At 36.0% G+C, this 20,055-nt stretch overlaps 1 protein-coding gene across 2 annotated transcripts in view; it reads left to right on the top strand.

Annotated features, from left to right (window-relative positions):
- Positions 1 to 20,055, top strand: part of MCC (MCC regulator of WNT signaling pathway) — a 214,042-nt gene that overhangs the window by 139,634 nt on the left and 54,353 nt on the right. For both annotated transcript variants that reach the window (XM_081315724.1, XM_081315725.1), the window contains exons 4-6: positions 281 to 394; positions 6,319 to 6,461; positions 12,503 to 12,645. In XM_081315724.1, the coding sequence (XP_081171850.1) occupies positions 281 to 394; positions 6,319 to 6,461; positions 12,503 to 12,645 (400 nt within the window). The remainder of the gene's footprint in view (positions 1 to 280; positions 395 to 6,318; positions 6,462 to 12,502; positions 12,646 to 20,055) is intronic.

The raw sequence follows: 20,055 nt of genomic DNA, 5'->3' as shown, positions 1-20,055 counted from the left end.
TGTAATCAATGTCAGCTTTAAAAAGTCCATAAATTGTGGCAGAGTAGAACTTTGGTTAATAAATGAATTATAAATTTTAAAAAATAAAATGTATTAAATATTAATGCTGGAGGTATACAAAGTAGAACTTTGAATAATGTGAAATTGTTGTTCTATTTATCCATTTGAAATTCCAAAGTATGAAATTTTATACATGAATTATACCACTTGCATTGTCTCAACTAGGACATGTTTTATTGATTGTATTTAACTTTAGCTCTATTTTGTTTATATGTTACAGTTCCACTTAGCAGCATTGGCATCTTTGAAAGGCGACATCATTGATCTTAATAAGCGCTTACAGCAAACAGAACGAGAGAGAGATTTGTTGGAAAAGAAATTGGCAAAAGCCCAGGTTAGTCATTATTCAACTTACTAAAATGGCCTTTGCTCAATATCTCAAGCATTTAAACCAATCAAAAGAATTGTTGTTACATCAAAAGCATCAAATGTGACTTTTCACAGATTAACATATCAAAGTCTACCAAAGTAGTTTCTTTATACTAAGGGCATTGGGGAACAAAATTGTGTAAAACAAAGTTACTTTAGTAATACATAATCAAGTTATTGCCCTATTCAAAGAGTTTGTACAGTTTATGAAAAACAAAATTCCTGCAAATATGATCAGTAATTTTCCTACCAATGGAAGTGGTACATTCAGTCCAAAATGGCATGTATATTTATTGAGCTTCTCACCAATTGAAGCAAAATTGCTGTTTGTAGAGAAATTAATTGATTTATAAGCACTTGAAAACAGTTATCAGGACTTAGCATGGATTTCTCGAGAAATCCAGAAGTCTTCTGCAGTGTCTTGCTAGACTACCTATGTTTTACTTTCTGGTATTAAGCTTTCTTAATAGACTGTGGCAATATACAAATATACTATACCTTTATTTTAGCAAAACATTTGATAAAAGGACAGATAATATTTGATTAGCACACTGGATAAGGCTGGACAAGATGATATGACAGGTTGATACCTACAGCAACAGTCTCAAAATTGCACTTGAAGAATATTCACTAATGACATTTCATCATATTGGAGTGATATTGGGTGTGATGCCACAAGACTGGATCCTGAGTCCTAGACTCTTAAAATAGTTTTGTAATGACTTAGATGAATAGTAGAAGGAAACAAATTTAAGCTGATACAAAGTAGAGTAGGATAGTTAATACCAAAGAAGACAGAAGTAAAATTCAAAACAATTGTGAGAGATTAGAGGAATGGGCTGAAAGGTAACATAATGAATTCAGTAAAGATAAATACAAAATTCTTCACTTAGGAAATTAAATGAAGCACACAAGTAAAGGATGGGGATACCTGGCTTGGTAATAACAGTTGTGAAAAAAAGGTAAGTAGCAATGTGATGCATTGTAAAAAAAAAGGCAAATGCAAAATTAGGCTATATTGATAAGAGTATAGAATAATTATTTCCTGTTATAGATTTGGGATGGTACAAAATACTCAGGAAATATTTAGACTGGTTGTTAGTAAATGCTATAATGCTATAAAGATGTGAAGAAAACAAATTTAACTTTCAGTTTCTTTTTGGAATGGTTCAACCACTACCTATTTATCTCTGAATTGATAATGCCAGGGGCAAACAATCAGGTCCATACATAAAAGTTCCAGTTTACTGCTTTCTGGCTCATGCCTATACATAGGAATCTTCTCAAACTAACAATTTGCCCCTGGGTAAAACTAGGTAGGGTTCAACAGCAATGGGGGGGGGGTTTGACTCTTTTGATTACATAAAGACTCTGAACTAATTCTCTGCTTGACTCCTCCTCCTGGATCTGGCAATCTGTCTTCTACAGGTTCAGCTTTGACTGCTTCCCCAGACTACGTTAAAAAAAGCTAAACTTGACTAGAATACTTTGCCACCTTGTTAATTTGAGAAATTAAATTTGGCTCCACCTCTTTTATATCTTTCCTTGTTTTCTCATCACTATATATTTGGGGCTAGCTTGCCATTTTAAATTATTTTTGTCCATGAACCTTTCAAGGTTTCCTCTTTTTTTCCTCTAACTTTTTTTTATATCTTGTAAATGGTTTTTATGTCACTGACACTTGATTTAGAGGGATCTTGGTTTCCTCTATTCCTCAGCACTAAAACCTGAACTGCCGACTTTGACTAGGTTTCTCTCTTGCCATCTGTGGGAATGATTTATTGTCCTCCAGCTGAAACTTCTGACTGTTGTTAGTTGGAATTTTATGTTGCTAAGCACATTGATTTGTGCTTAAATTGTAAGCCGCCCTGAGTCTTCGGAGAAGGGCGGGATATAAATGGGATTAAATAAATAAATTTCAATTGAGTTTCTTTTCTTCCAGTGACAGTATATCTGCTGCTGGTGGCCATAGTCTGTTAGTCTAGCAAACTGCAATTGTAATGTCCTGGAGTTGGCTCTTCTGGACTTGACAAACTTGCTCACAAAATTAAAGAACCATTTCTTTTTCATGAGCTTTATTCTCTACCAATCAGTTTATTGGCCAAAATCTACATGAAATGTTATGGACAAAGCTTGACTGCTGGGTTGAGTAATCCACTGTACACTGCAACTTTTTCCTACTTAAGTACATACTTAATACTCCTTCCTGTTTGTATTTTCGCCATAACAACATTCTGGTAAGGTGAATTGGGCTGAGAGAAAGTGACTGGCCCAAAGTCACCCAGACAGCTTTCATACCTAAGGTGGGACTAGAACACAACAATCTCCTGGTTTCTAACCTAGGGCTTTGTTTCAAATTATTGAAAACTATCTGCTAACAATAATAGCAGGAACATCAAAAAAGAAATCCTTATTCAGTTGGACAGGAGTTAATACATAAACCAGAACTGTGTATTCTTTGATTAGTATTAATGTACTTTAATAACCATAAATTATTACATTCATGACATTTCCATTGTAGTTTGTTAGTCTGTCTTGAATTTTCTCAGTAGTTTCCTAATGTGCAATATACCTAGAACAAGGCATGATAATATTGATTATCTCACTCCTTTCAATATGAAATCTCGGATTTTTTTTAATATGAGGAAACTACAGTATCAAGCAGGCAAGTGTATAGTAAGATCATCACATCACCAGATAATTATTCTTTGGAGATCACATGCTAACTATAATTACTAATTCTAAGGTGCATTATAATATACATGCATTGGGAGCAGTTTTGTTTTGAGACTGAAGGAAAGTTTTCAAATCAGTTTTTAATCCGGAAGGAAGAGCACTAGAGGCATATTCTGTCGCCTTTTCTTTTCAGTGCCTATACTGAAAAATATTTGATGAACTAAGAACTTCACCATGATTGTCAATAAATAACTTATAATTTAAGATATACAGATGGTACTATGCTCCTGATGGAACTGGAAGAAGAACTAAAGAGCCTGAGAATAGTAAAAAGTGTAGGTTACATTTTAATACAAAAAGTGAAGATGCAAAATAAAAACAAAAATCAATTACACCTTTCTTTAGCAAGGCAACATTTTGTTGATTTTGAAAATTTAAACTTAGAAGATGAGGGGGAAAAACTGGTGATATAAAGAAGCAAATAAAAATTGCCTGGAATGCTGTTTTAGAATTTAAAAATATTCTAATCTCAAGGAAAATAGATTTAAAATGAAGAATTGGAATGATCAGATGCTGTATTTGGTCCATTCTCCTTTATAATTGTGAAACATGAAGAATATCCAAGGAGACTAAGAACAGTCTAAAAGCCTTTGAAATAGGGTTTTAAATAGAATTTTGAGAATCTTGTGGAGTAACAAAAGATCAAATCTTGGAAGTCCTAGAGATGGCAGAGGGGGGAAAAAAGGTTCGTAATGACCATCAATTAAATATTTGGATCATTGATGCATCTCTATATAATGTACTTGGTTAGAAGGAACAATAGAAGAAAAAAGAAGCAATATATGACAAAGCAGCATCTACAATAACCATGTAACTGGATTTGTCTAAATTATGAAGAATTGCAAGAGTAGCATAGAGGGGATTTGGTCATCAACATCTTGGAAGGAGAAGACACCCAAACTATATTAAACATACTAATACACAGACACTCTTCTATAAAAACAGATTATTAATTAAAGAAAAATATTTAATAATCTTCAGTATACTAGTATTATGCAATTCAATATTTGTGGCTGTGAATATTTTAATATACAAGATAACTAATACCAGTTTTCTGAATTCTGATGATTTCCAAGTATTAAAAATAATTGTTCAGTTAATTAAAATGTTATATTGCAAAATTTGTGTCTGAAATATTTGCTGCTGTGATAAAAGAGAGAAACTAGCATGAAGTAACTTCCTTAAATGATTTCGGTTGACAGTTCCATAAAAAACATGAATAATTTTCCAGCGAAGCTAATGGGGTAGTTACAGTATGTCATGGATTGCACAGTTATGCATAATAATAATAATAATAATAATAATAATAATAATAATAACAATAACAATAACAACAACAGTAACAGTAACAGCAACAACAACTTTATTGTCCCTTTGAACGTACACCAATCAGCATACATCAAAAAGAAATTTTGCATACAGCTCTCAAAGGGACACCACCTCCTATATACACTCCTTGTTTGTGGCCAACTCAAGTTTCAGATCATCCATTTTAATCTCTAGGGAGTGAACGATGGCAAACAGGGCAGATGGAAATGGAGCTCTATGTTGATTAGCTCTCAAATTAGCTTGTATTCCTGCACGACAACCTCCTTTCCTTTTTCTGATCCTGACTCTTCCACCTTTTTCTTAAAAAGTCCTTGCTTCTTTTTGTCCCTGGAGCATGCTGCACGACTAAATTTCTGGTCTAGTTTTCAGGCAGTGGCTCTTTTACTGTAAAATAATGGAATATGTATTTTGCATTTAGTTAAACCCAGCAGATATGTGAACTTATCCCCATATCAGAATTATTAATCATTCTCATCCACCCACTATCATTCAAGCATTACCCTAGCTACTCTAAAGAGGAAACATTTTTGCATCCCGTTTTGCTTCTACTTTCTGCTTTGATCCTACTCTAAATGACCTAAATGGAAAGCTAGCCTCCCCTTTATTTCAAACATGACACACCTTGTAAATTATCATGATATATTGAGTAATGTAATGATCCTGTCTTCATATGGAACTTTCATTACTTAAAGTTTAAATTTAGTCTCATAGCTGAGTCTACAGCGATACAGTCTTTCATCACAATGAAGCTACAGTATGTTATTATAAAGTTTTAATTAATTAATTAATTAATTAAATTTTAATTAATTTTAATTATATCTAAAATGAGACCATCCATTAAATTATTGTATCAATATCCTAAAACTAATAGGGTTTTCATTCTGATTTCTGTGATTCATATATATTTTTTGCATAAGTTGCCATCAGGAATGTTCCAGATCAATGTTTTTGGTAGGACTCTTCCTCTTCTTTAATATTAGGTTTGGGACTAGTACATAGCCAAAAATAATTTCAATGTGATCCATCTCACCAGATGGGACACTTCTTTAGAAAACACACTGAGTAGATTGGCCTCTTTGTAGTAAGAATGACATCCAGATGTCATTGCCACCTTTTTTTTACAGATCCAAACCATCCAGAAGTCAACCTTTTTACTATTTACTGGGACAGGAAATGCATATGATATTACAGCAGGATGTAGACTAAAGAATGTAGACTAAAGAGTAAAGAATGTGTGATTCAAAAGTTCTTTAAATTATAGTTTAAGGTTGATAGTTTCAGTTACCGACTATAAATTATATTGTAGTGATGAGAATACATTATTCCTGTGCTGTGACTGTGCATAATGGATTAACTTCATTTTATTTAGTATATTTATATGGGAACCCAACTCAAACTATATCATTCTGGGTGATGTACAATAAAAAATACAAAATAAAAATACCAAAGATACCATTATAAAGCAAACTAAAAGAAGTAAATGGCAATCAGACATATAATATACTATAATTCATCAGTTAGGAATTTCTTCATTTTGACCCAAGAGCCTGGGGACAGAGCAAGGTTATCTTCCTAAACTTCATTGGGTGCTTTTTTTATTTTTACAAAGACAAATAATTTCATCAAAGAATATTTACACAAAAAGGAGTATTGTTATGGCTTATATTAAACCTTGAAGGAAATTTTTCATTAACCAGTCTAACTAATCTAAACCTGTTACAAGTTTTTATATGTTGGGGAAGATGACAGGTTGTAAAATACTATCTTGCATCATGTTCCATATTGCCTCCATATGACCTCTAAATTTCTTTTTACACTATTTAGTGTGAGCAATCTCACCTAATGAGAGAGCATGAAGATGTGCAAGAGCGTGCAACGCTTCGTTATGAGGAACGGATCACAGAGCTTCATAGCATTATTGCAGAGCTAAATAAGAAAATAGATCGACTGCAAGGAACTACTATAAGGTACAATGACAAATGTATTTATTAACAAGCATGTGAACATACTTTTTGCGTTTCATGAAAACAATTTCTATATATACATTCTTTTAGACCTTAGATTAGTGACTGAATTCTGTGTTTTGCTTCCCTTATTCATATCCTGGACATTTCATAAACTCTCTTGCCACTCTTTCCAAGTCCTTAGCATTTAACACCTATCCAAATAACACAGAATTAAAAGTTCATTTTTAAAAACCCTTAAGTTTAACTATTTATAATAGGAATGAGCAACCTGAGGCCTTGACAGTCTGTCAACAATCTTCTGGTCACTGGAGAAGATTATATTATTGATAAGAGGAGCAGAACAAGTTTTATTTGCAATAACCAGGGAGATTGAGAAGCTGTAACACTCATTTCAGTAATTTCCAGGCCAATGCTGGGAAAGAAGTTGCATGAGGGTTCGTAGATAAAACTCTACTCCATTATAGATCAGGAGCCCTGTAATGATAAAGAAAAAGGTATTTTAGTAGATTGCATTTCCAAAAATCCACCAAAAAGTTGTTGACAAAGTGGCAAGTGCCCTGATTTTGCCAGGGGAACATGATACTGTGCTTTGCTGACCATTTATGCCATTAGATGATTCTTAATACCTTTCTTTAGTTTCTTACATCTTCCAGAGATGTCTATCCTTGAAACATTAAGGCACCACACACTCTTGACTATGAATGAATATTATTTATGAGTAGTCCATATTAATTCTACCAACTACTCTGATCCACTGGTTTTATACAAGAAAACTATTTAGTGTTACATAGATTTGTTGTCCAAATCACAAGCATTTATCAATAGATGGTAAAACTACATGTACAAAGTATGCAAAATATATGGAGAGTAACATTTTAGTAATGAAAACTTATAGTTTTTTATTTAGTATCATCTGTGTATGTAAGACTTTGCAAAGCAAAGTAAGATCCATACCAAATTATAACAATAAGTTCTTAATGCACTTCCATTTGTTATTCTTTCTTATTCATTCAGTGGACTTATATGGCTGTCCATCTCATATTCATGACTCTGGGCAGCTAACAAAATAAAAATCCTGATAAAAACTTACGCAAAAAATATAAAACCCATAGCACCAGAAAAAAATTGTAAAACCCCAGTTGAACAGTCAATATAACCAAACTAGGGTCCCATCTCTAGGGCTTCCGGTTTCAAGCACAAAGCCACATCTTCAAGGCCTTATGGCCAGCAGGGAAGAGATCAACCTGGTGCCTGAAGGAATGACATTCCAGAGGGTGGAGTACCAGGATTTCAAAGGTTTTCTTCCTGGACCCTGCTAGTTGCCATTCACTCCTACTGGACTGAATGGCACAGATAGAAATGACTTAATGACTTCAAAAATAAATGTAAGCAGAGTTTTCAGTGCAGTGCAATATTATATGTTTCTTCTCTAAGTCTTTCTTTAATGACAGGGCTGATTTGGTTTTTAGTATTGTCAAAAATCTTTCAATTTTTTTCAACAAAGCATACACTATTAAAATAGAGGCATTGTTCTAAAATTCATTAATGCAAGCAAAGGAGTACTGACAATATTCACCATTTGAAATCATTATTTTCCTACTGAAAAAAATAGCTAAAAGGGTAAATATCATTGCTGCTTGCTATTTTTTCTTTATTCTGTGATAAAGAGTTGTATGTGTTTGTATAATTCATCAAATAGATGTTAGTTCAAAATATATGATTTTTATAAGATTTTGAGGGTGAAGCCTTGTTTCTCATTTAGCTTAATTAAAATAAAATTTCTGACGTCCATTTATTATGTTGTGGATTATATAATAACTTTGGATCAGTTTATCCTTGCCACTTTTGGAAGTATCTGAAATAATGACTTGAAACAAGTAAACTGTATTTGATTAACTTCTTAATTTTAGGAATGCTTATCTAGCAAATATCTGTGTTCAGCTTCTGTTTAGATCTTTACTGGTGTGTGACATATTCTATACACTGTCATTTAGCAAATTATTCTATGCTTTGATGCTGTATATTTATTTTAACTATAAATTTGCTATGAGGGAAATTTTTTATTGTTTCTTATTTTTCTTAACCCTAACCCTAATAAAAAAATAAAATTCAATTTCTTTTTTTTTCTTTACACTCGAAAAGGATTTTCCTTTGTCCATATTCTAGAATATAAATCTCTTCTCTTCACAAAATTGATTTGTTGCACAAGGGAACAAAGTCATCCATTCAGATTACCAAAGGTCAGAAAAAAATGGAGGATTGTTAATCAGTGTTCATATGAGAGAACTAACAGTGAGAAGATGTAACACAAATATTAAAACAAGTTGAATTATAATAACTCTTTTATTCACAGAGGATTTCAAACCATAGATATCAAGGTATTGTGGCAGCACTGATTAAAACAGAATGAAAGTTGGAAAAGAGCCAATTTTAGATTGTGTGTGAAATCACGAGAGAATTACTGTGCACACACCCTGTCAGCAACCCAAATTAATTCCTTAGTGGAGGAATATGTGAGGAGTAAAAGTTTGTGTAATTTGTGTAATTTCTTGTGTTTTGTTTAATGAGAAAAGCAAATATATATGATCTGTTCTTAGAAGGATAGGTGATAACTGTTAAAATGGGGTTGTGATCTGATTGAAAGCCAACGATTAGTAACTAGAAAACTAGGTTTTTGTACAGAGCTTTCATCAACTCAATATATTTCAAAATATTTCTGTTATTATGTATACCTAATAATTCTCAAAAATAAATTTAAATAGCATAGCAATTAGCTGTGTCCAGAATGTCATATATATGATATTTCTTTTACACACACACACACACACACACACACACACACACACATACACACACACACACACACACATATATATATATTCCAGTCTGGCTGGATGTTGAAAAAAAAAATAGTTTGAAAGAAAATGAGCAGTTATAATTTCCGTAACATGTTCAACTTGAAATGTTTACACATATGCCATACACTTACTAGCCAAACACAAATAACTTTCAGTCTGGAGTCATACTGTATTTGCTGTAATACAATTATCCATAGCCTAGAGCACGGGTCGGCAACCCGCGGCTCCGGAGCCGCATGCGGCTCTTTGAGCCGTCTCCTGCGGCTCCCAGTTGCCCGGTGCGCGCGCACCTCTCCTAACGGGAGGAGGTGCGCACGCACCACTCCAAAGGTTTGGAGAGCTGCACACGCACCTCTCTTGCACCTCCGCCCGAACACCCGTTTGGAGACCTGCTGGTGCCGGTTTAGAAAGCTGCTGCGGCCCGCAGCAGCTTTCTAAACCGGCACCAGCAGGTCTCCAAACCGCTGTTCGGGCGGAGCTGCGCGTGCACCTCTCCAAAGGTGTCGAGACCTGCTGGTGTTCGGGCGGAGGTCGGGCGGCAGTTTGGAGGTCCCGGTGGTGGCTCCAGCGACGTCCGGGCTGAAGGCGGCGACGCAACCTAGCGCCCGTCACCACAGAGACCCGTCGCCGCTGGCGTGCAGGTGCGTCCACATAAAAAAAAGTGGAACCGCATGCGTGTATCCACGCATGCGCATGCGCAAAAAACCAACATTTTGCGCATGCGCAAAACATTTTGTTTTATGCGCATGCACGTGTGTGAATGCACGCGCGTGGCTCCCACTTTTTTTTATGTGTGATGGAACCGGTTCCCAGTGGCTCTTTTGCTTTTTCAGGTTGCCGACCCCTGGCCTAGAGTCTTCCAGTGTGTTGAACTTCACAATTCTCAGTCAGTATGACCAATACATCTAGAACAGGGCCCCCAACCCCCTGTTAGGAACTGGGCCTCACAAATGGTGGGCAAGAGAGCAGAGCGTCATTGTGCATGCACGGGATCTAGGTTGCGCAAAAAAACGCCACCATCCTGGTCCATGGAAAAATTGTCTTCCACAAAACCAGTCCCTAGTGCAAGAAAGGTTAGGGTTAGGGATATAGAACACTAAGAAATCAAAAGCTGTGATACCTCAAATAAAAGAGATGGTACAACACATTTTTGAAGAAAGTACTGAATTCATATAAGTATATTTAATTTTATATATATTTAATATATGTGATATCTAGGTGAGATGGGATCACATGTAATAAAATATGCAAGAAGAAAAAAATGCACGACATAAAGAGGCGTGTGGGAAACACAATTGTGCAATGAAGTCATACTTAAGTTAACTCAGAAATCAGTGCTTTTTTTGTAAAAGAAAAAGGTGCCAGAACTCACACATGTCATACAAACTACCTTGCCTACCGTACAAGGTTCCATCCAAAAAAGGTGCCGGAACTCCGTTCTGAGCGTTCTATGAGAAAAAAAGCCCTGTCAGAAATACTAATATTAACATGAGGCAGATTATTAGCCTGCATGTGTTATAAATAAAGGGAGCATGCTAAACTGAAAAATGTTAGTCAGATTTCTTTCAAAACTAAATTAATTTTGGAAAAAAGTATTCCTTAAATGGATTCTATAAAATGAAAACTAGAGAAGAAGACTGATCAGTTTTTCCTTTAAAATAAGGAAATTGCATGTGTAAGGGATGCTCTCCAGATTGTTGGACTGTGTTCAGCTATAACAAATATGCATTGTTTGTTTTCACAAAGAAAAAGCTAACATTACTTCCTAGTTTGAATTTAACCCAGTTTGGCTAAATAGAATAAATTTGATATTCATTGCATCTTGTGTGTTCAGTTTTAATATGGTGATAAGCTCTTTCACCAGGAAAGAAGTAATTCAAGTTTTGAAATGAATGACTAATTGCAGAGAGTTGACTAAGGAAGCAAACAAATTATCCTTCTAACCAAAAAAGACATGTCTTCAACATCATGGTAATTGTTTTTTTGCTTAAGGCTAATTATTATTGGAGTGTAATGTTCCCAGTAACTAACTATTCATAGAGCATTAACCAATATTTCATTATCATGTATTTTAATTTGTGTGCCAGTTACTGTGCTATTCAGAATTTAGTTCTCTTATTTAATAAATATATAGCTTTGATCTCAACTTTAAACAAACGCCTGGCATGTTTTGAATATTTTTTGGTTCTCCTAATAAACTAATACTTCTCATTTGAATTTAGTTTTGATAATTTGAATAGTTGTGCACTTGCACGAAGAGCAAGTAATAATTTTGTTTTCCTATTATCATAAACAGCTAGTATTTGAACACAAATAATTGCTCTCCTCTTAAAGGAAAGTCCTCAGCCAATTGAATCTAGGCATTTTTGAAGGCGTCTTTGTGGGCGTCCGGAGTATTCCATTACTGCCTTCAATTGTAGTTGAATAGTTGCACTTAAATATTTTCTTAGGAAGGAGAAAGCCCTTGAACTATATATTTAAATAAAATCTATTTCTATTGGAATGTGTTATTGAAATATTTGTAAATAGTTTGCTGGACAATGTGTCAACACAGTAGGATAAATTTCCTTTTAAGGTATAAAAATAATCACTTCTGCAGTTCTTAAAGTATTGATTTTAGCGTACCTGACGAAATGTGCTACTGAACGTAATTCCTAGCTATAGCCTTCTGTGAAATAAAGTGACTGATTTTTTACAACGATATATTTTCTGTTCATTTATATACTGCTAATTAATATTGTGAAATAATGAATTTCTTAAAAGTGAAACACACCCACCCACTAGCAAAGGAATAATGCAAGAAAAATGTGAGAGATCCCTGAGAGTAAATTAGATAGACCTGGGTTGAAAGTGGAATTGTATTTCTGCTCATTTGAAAACCTGGAAGTTACAAATGGTAAATGAATAAAATAACAATTTGAAAGCAGAGTTTAAATAACTGAATACTAGTACTGAATGTACTGTATGTAGCTTTATTTTCAATACCTTCTGTGATCAATTGTATGCTTTATGTTCCCTTCATTGACCAGTGTATTAATGTCTTAGATCTTACAAACATCTTAGATATTACTGAATGTAATGTAGAATATCTATAAAAAGCATTTTTGATCATTTGAAATTATTAAACTACATTTGTTCAGTTTCTTTTTATTTATTCTGAATATTTTATGTTTCATTCCTTAGAGAAGAAGATGAATATTCTGAACTGCGATCAGAACTCAGTCAGAGTCAGCATGAGGTCAATGATGATTCACATAGCATGGACCAAGATCAGACCTCTGCTTCCCTTCCAGAAAACCAGTCAACTATGGTCACAGCTGACATTGGTATATTGAATATATTTATAGTTGTAAAAGATTAATTTTTAAAATAAAGCTTATAGTGCCATATCTCAAAATAGATTTAAATAACTAGCAAACCTTCCTAATTTTTTAAAATGTGAGGTAAACAGCTGCATTTAATAATTTTTTCTAGCCTTTTTGAAGGAAAAATGACATCAAAAAATGACATTGAAAGTAAAGTAAAAATATCAAACATTTTTAATAATACAAGTATTCAAAATACACATAAAACTTTAATACCCAGAAATAAGTATAGAATATTAATTTCAGCAACAGTTGTAGTGAGAATGTTTGTATTTGAGAATTCAAATGCAGTAAAAAAAATCAGAAATAACATAGGAGGTAATCTTTTTTAAAAATGTTTGCAAAGTGCTGAAGTAAAACATTCTCATTTGTCCATTTACTTTTTAAAAATATTCTGATATAATTAATTAAGTTTAAATATAGCATTTTATTCAATAGTACATTAAATTATTAGTTTTTGAAGATTTCTTCTTATGCAATTAACTGTATAAATTCATAGATTGCTAGTACTATTAGATCAGTAACAGAAAATGAAAAGCAGTGTTCTTCCAAGACTTGTTGCTTTCTGAAAGCTGTATAATTTTTATACAGATGGCAGGTTTCAGATAACATTTGGCTGAGCTGGGAAGTGTTAGGGACATTTGTTTGTGTCAGAATGACTATAGTAATCATGATTTTTGTCAAGTTCCAGCAGGTTTTGTGGTTCCATTGCCTGGGCCTGTAGCCAATGTGCTATGTAGAAATAACTTGTGACAGAAAGAGTCAGTATATCAAGTCACATTTTAAAGATTCTGGATTCTGATGTTTAGTTCAGAGAGATAAGATTCTTCTAAACCTACTAATAATTTATTGGTAAGAGTATGTTGTGTAGTGTGTGTGTCTCACATTTTCCTGAATATACATTTGGAAATCTGTGTTTCTTATGGCATATAAATTAGTTCAGCTAAGAAATTGATTAAATTACTGTTGTCCTAGCTATCGCAAAATATTTGAAAAATAAATGTTTGATTGGATCTGTAAAATATATAAAATTGCTAAAAAAAATTGACTTAAAAAAGTCAGCATATAAAGGAACATTGAAACATTGCAATTGAAGATAATTTTATTCAAATCTACTCACCATTTTCAGACTATAAAAATGATTTTCAAAATAGATCTATATAGTGCTTTTTTGTTTTAAAAAAAAAGGTGCCGGAACTCATGCACAGCTCCGGTTCCAGTCGAAAGCCATTACAGAGCCGGGGGGGGGGGGGAGAAGAAACCGCTTTAGAGAGTTTCCGATGCGCATATCACTCACCTGGAAAAGGTCTGTCTCCTCTCTGCCGCAGTTCTGGCTGCCGCACCAATCTGAGACCAGGGGACGCATCCACAGCCCCCCATGGCCCGATCCAGTCTCTGGAGGCCTGTAAAAGACCTCTGCCACCTGGATCTATGGCCGCTGAGCTATTTTGCAAGGGCCCCCCTGCAGCCCAATCTGGGCTCTGGAGGCCTTTTCCAGATCTCTGGAGCCCAGATCGGACCTTGGGGAGCCCACAAAATTGCATCGTGGCCATGGATCCGGGTTCCAGAGCCTTGGAAAAGGCCTCTGGAGCCCAGATTGGGCTGCAGGGGGCCACAAAATCGCTCTGTGGCCATAGATCTGAGCTCCAGAGGCATTTTCCAGGCCTCTGGAGCCTGTATCCGTGACCTTGGAGTGGTCCCCTGCGGCCCAATCCAGGCTCTGGAGGCCTTTTCCAGGTTCGGGCGAGGCGGGGTCCCCAAAATCTCTCCGTAGCCATAGATCTGGGCTTCGGAGGCTGGATTGGGGTGATGGGAGGGCGCAAAATCGCTCTGTGGCCATGGATCCGGGCTCTGGAGGCTTGGAAAAGGCCTCCAGAGCCCGGATCAGACTACAGAGGAGCTGCAAAATCATTCACAGCCATAGATATGGGCTCTGGAGGCTTAGAAAAGGCCTTTGGAGCCTGGATCGGGCTGCAGGGCTACTGAAAATTGCTCCACGTCCATGGTTCTGGGCTCCGGAGGCTTGGAACAGGCCTCTGGATCCCGGATTGGCTGTGGGAGGGGCACAAAATCGCTCTTTGGCCATGGATCCGCGCTCTGGAGACTTGGAAAAGGCCTCCAGAGCCCGGATCGGACTACAGAGGAGCTGCAAAATCATTCCACAGCCATAGATATGGGCTCTGGAGGCTTGGAAAAGGCCTCCAGAGCCTGGATCGGGCTGCAGGGGTGCCAAAAATCGCTCCACGGCCATGGTTCTGGGCTCCAGAGGCTTGGAACAGGCCTCTGGATCCCGGATTGGCTGTGGGAGGGGCACAAAATCGCTCTGCAGCCATAGAACCAGGCGGCAGAGGCCTTATCCAGGCCTCCGGAGCCTAAATCGGGCTGCTGAGGGTCCGCAAAATCGCTCTGCAGCCATACATGTACTCGCGCTGGCAGCTTAGAAGGAACCGGTTCTTCTGTTCAAAAAAAGGTGCCGGAACACTGTTCCGTGTGTTCTATGACATAAAAAGCCCTGGGTCTATATCCTCTGTACAAAAGTCATTCTGGATAGAAATGTGAATGTGAATATTTAAAGCATTTTAAATGTTTTCTAAAATTACTTAAGTATGTATGTACTTAAGTATGTATGTACTGAAAGTTTTGCTCTTTGTTTTTTAATTCCTATATTATAATAATCTCTGTATTTCTATAATTCTTTCAGAGCAAAATAAAACCAGAAAATAGAGTATAAGGGGATAACTGTTGATATTTTATTTATTTATTTATTTTTTATTTTAATTCCATTTATATCCCGCCCTTCTCCGAAGACTCAGGGCGGCTTACAAGCTTAGCAGTAGCCTTCATTCTATGTATATGCCTGCTTATTAGGGCTTTCACACACACCCCAGCGGCATTATTACAAAGTCAGCTTAATTGCCCCCAACAATCTTGGTCCTCATTTTACCTACCTCGGAAGGATGGAAGGCTGAGTCAACCTTGAGCCTGGTGGAATGCGAACCTGCACTAATTGCAGGCAGCTGGTGTTACTTAAGGAGGCATTAGCCCACTGGTCCACCAAGGCTCTAGCTATACATATTTTTTATGATGTGCCACCATAAAGCAAAAAAAAAAACAGTGGTCCAATTACTGTAAGATCTTAAAACAAAAGCAAAATTTATGTATGGGTGTCATTTGTTAATATTATGCATAGTTAATACTGGTTGATTAATATACAGCTATATATGACCCACCAAATTTGGCGATGCATATTGAATGGTAAAGTTGCCCAGAGCAGATTTTTAGATATTTTTGTTTTAGATACATAAAGATATTATTTTAGATAATCTTGTTTGGAAAAATTCGCTAGTTTAATTTTGAACAGAAACAAATACTGTATTAGACCGCAGCATGAACCTGGAAAACGTTATTGTTTTAAGAAGCTGCCAGACTGTTTTACATGTGACACCGGTTCCCCTTTGAGTCTAGTATACCTTAATGTTGAGGCTATACCAGTCAGAATAGCAAAAACAGAAAGAAAGGTTTTTTCATCTTGTATTTGTTTTCTACAAAGACAGGTAGTAACTATTAAGTATATCTGTGTTAACAAAAATTAGGTTTTGAGAACAGTTTTGTAGTGTTCAGTTGCTCAATGAAGGTCGCCAACGGAGACAAAATATAGCAATATGTACATATTGAGACTGAGGAATCTGAACTACATAAATGAAAAACTATTAATTTACAAGTTTTGAATATTTTACAATATGATCATCTTTTTTATAAATTCATCCAGAATAAAAACTTTTAGAAAAAGTCACTAATATTTATCACTACCTAGCAAATAGTTTCCTATACAACTAGGGTTTTCACTCAAGAAGCTTCTCCTGTTTAGTTCTATGAAAGTAAAAATTTAATTTCAGTGTCCGCATTAGGCAATGTTCATTTACATTGTCATTCTCTTCCAGACTCAGGTTACTTTTCAGCAGAATTATAGCAACACATTACTTTGATGAAACAAATTGATTTATTTATTTTTTAAAAATGGCTTTTTTTACTAAATAATAAATATGGTCAGAGAAACAATGGTATCCCAGCTGAATAGACCAAGATTTTTACATAGCTTGGAATTGATTTTGAATCTACAGCTGCTTAGAATTAACAAATGGCTTGAAAAGCTGTTGTTGTATGCCCAGAATCTTCCAATGCTATAATTAATTTTCCTAGTTCTAATGCTAGTTAGAAATATCAGCCAAATCTAATTTCCCAGGGTGGGTCATTTGTTCATTTAGTCCTTGCTGACAAGTTTATCTCTTCTTAAGAAAAATGCATGGCCTTGGAATTGTCTTACTGCAGCCTCTTAGCCCAATCCCAGTGGTAGAAGTCAGACTCCTTGATTTGGATCTGTAAAAGGACAGACGTTCTGCAAAGGTTCAAATCATTTTTATGGGAGATTTTAGAATAGGCCACCTCTTGTCTCTGTTCTACAAGGGGGGGCATTGACATTGCAAGATTCAGTGTTTTACCTTGACCTGAAATGGAAGTTCGGCAATTTTTACAAATGGATCAATCTATTGACATATTAAAGTTGTTAAATTCTGCTGGTTTTGTTATTAGAATTCTTATAGAAAATATTTCTAATGTATTCTTCAATGACACAAAGGTTTGAGTGATACTATAAATTTGTCTTATATGGTATAGAAAGTTGCCAACATTTAATATTTCTCATTACCTTTTGTCCCTTTTGTATGTTAATTCTTCATTATGTTTTATTAGTTCATAACTATATTATTGCTTTCATTTTGATTCATGATCATAAATAAAATAAGTGAAGGTACTTTGGATTCTATAAACATTACCCAATAAATTGCAGAAATTTGCAGAACATCAGCAAACAGCCCGTGCCTGCAAAGATGAAGTGAGGGAAGCTAAGGCTCAAAATGAACTAAGGCTTGCAACCAAAGTCAAAAATAACAAAAAAAAGCTTCTTTCAACATATAAGAAACAAGAAAAAAGTTAAGGAAATGATTGGTCCATTAGTGGGGGAAAGTGGCAAGAAGGTGACAAGCAACAGGGAGAAAGCAGAACTATTTAACTCGTTTTTTGCATCTGTCTTTACACAAAGGGAAAAAACAGTCCAACCTACCAAAACCAGTGCCATAAAAAACAGAATAGAAACGCAAGTTAAGATAGGCAAGAAAATGGTAAGTGAGCACCTGTCCAGCCTAGACGAGTTCAAATCACCAGGACCAGATGGATTACACCCAAAGGTTCTCAAGGAACTGGCAGACGTGATCTCAGAACCTCTGAACTATATTTTTCAAAGATCCTGGAACACTGGGGAACTACCAGAGGACTGGAAGAAAGCTGATGTAGTTCCCATATTCAAAAAAGGAAAAAAAATAGATTCAGGAAACTACAGACCTATCAGCCTGTCCTCAATGCCTGGGAAGATTCTGGAAAAGATAAACAACAAATCAGCGAACACCTTGATGCGAACAAAGTTATCACTAAAAGCCAACATGGGTTTGTCAAAAACAGAATCATGCCAGACAAACCTTATTGCATTCTTTGACCAAGTGACAAAACTAGTGGACCAGAGGAATGCTGTAGATACAATTTACTTGGACTTCAGTAAGGCATTTGATAAAGTAGATCACAACCTACTGCTTGATAAGATAGAAAAATGCAGGTTAGATAGCATCACCACCAGATGGATTCGTAGCTGGCTGACAGGCCATACTCAGTGTGTGGTCCTCAATGGAACTGCATCTACATGGAGGGAAGCGTGTAGTGGGATGCCCCAGGGCTCTGTTCTGGACCCAGTGCTCAACATCTTCATCAACGATTTGGATGAGGGGATAGATGGGGAACTCATCAAATTTGCAGACGACACCAAGCTGGCAGGAATAGCCAATACTCCAGAAGATAGGCTTAAGATACAGGAGGATCTGGACAGACTCGGACACTGGGCACTATCTAACAAAATGAAATTCAATTGTGAAAAAAGTAAGGTTCTACATTTAGGCAGGAAAAATCAAATGCACAGGTATAGTATAGGTGGTACCTTGCTCGATAGTAGTAACTGTGAGAGAGATCTCAAAGTCCTAGTGGACAATCACTTAAATATGAGCCAGCAGTGTGCTGCAGCTGCCAAAAAAGCCAAGACAGTGCTAGGCTGCATTAACAGACGGATAGAATCAAGATCACGTGAAGTACTAATACCACTTTGCAATGCCTTGGTAAGGCCACACCTGGAATACTGCATCCAGTTTTGGTCACCACGATGTAAAAAAGATGTTGAGACTCTAGAAAGAGTACAGAGAAGAGCAACAAAGATTGATTGGGGGACTGGAGGCTAAAACATATAGGGAACGGTTGCTGGAATTGGGTATGTGTAGTTTAATGAAGAGAAGGGTGAGGGGTGACATGATAGCAGTGTTCCAATATCTCAGGGGCTGCCACAAAGAAGAGGGAGTCAAGCTATTCTCCAAAGCACCTGAAAGCGGGACAAGAAGCAACGGATGGAAACTAGTCAAGGAGAGAAGCAACCTAGAACTAAGGAGAAACTTCCTGACAGTTAGAACAACTAACCAGTGGAACAACCTGCCTCCAGAAGTGGTGAATGCTCCAACACTGGAAGTTTTTAAGAAGAGACTGGACAGCTATTTGTCTGAAATGGTATAGGGTTTCCTGCCTTAGCAGGGGGTTGGACTAGATGACCTCCAAGGTCCCTTCCAACTTCTTCTTCTTCTTCTTCTTCTTCTTCTTCTTCTTCTTCTTCTTCTTATTATTATTATTATTATTATTATTATTATTATTATTATTATTATTATTATTATTATTATTATTATTTCATTAGGAATATATATTGCTTGCCTGTCACTTTGTTATTGTCAGCTATACAAGATAAGTATATTATCAAATGCATTGTTTATTCCTCACCACCACCATTATGTGGGTGAACTGTACCAGTTCATCTTCTGACCATCCAGAATAATAAAAGTAATCAGAGATTCAGTGCAAGCAGAAACAGAGATCATCTCACTTTTTTGAAAAAATTGTAATGAAGATATAGTGCTCTGATATTACAGACACTTATAAGGTGTTATAAAATATAAGTGAACCATGCTAAAGATTGCTTAGAAGAATATAATTACATTACACTGAAGATTTCTGGTTTGCCTTACTTGTTGGCTTTAGTGATATTGTGTAGATCAGGCATGTCAAACTGCCGGCCCGCAGGCCGGATGCATCATACTGAAACCATGCCCACCCCATTGCCGGCAATGGGGGAAAAGTCATGATACATTGTGCGACATCATGTGACGTCGCAAGTTTGACATGCCTGGTGTAGATGTTTCACATTTTTGGCAAAGTGACCTTACCATTAAGGTC

The sequence above is a fragment of the Vipera berus genome, assembly GCF_964194415.1.
Source record: "Vipera berus genome assembly, chromosome: 2".
In the NCBI taxonomy this organism is placed as follows: domain Eukaryota; kingdom Metazoa; phylum Chordata; class Lepidosauria; order Squamata; family Viperidae; genus Vipera; species Vipera berus.
Note: the sequence above shows the minus strand (reverse complement) of the source record. Positions and strands in the feature narration are given on the sequence as shown.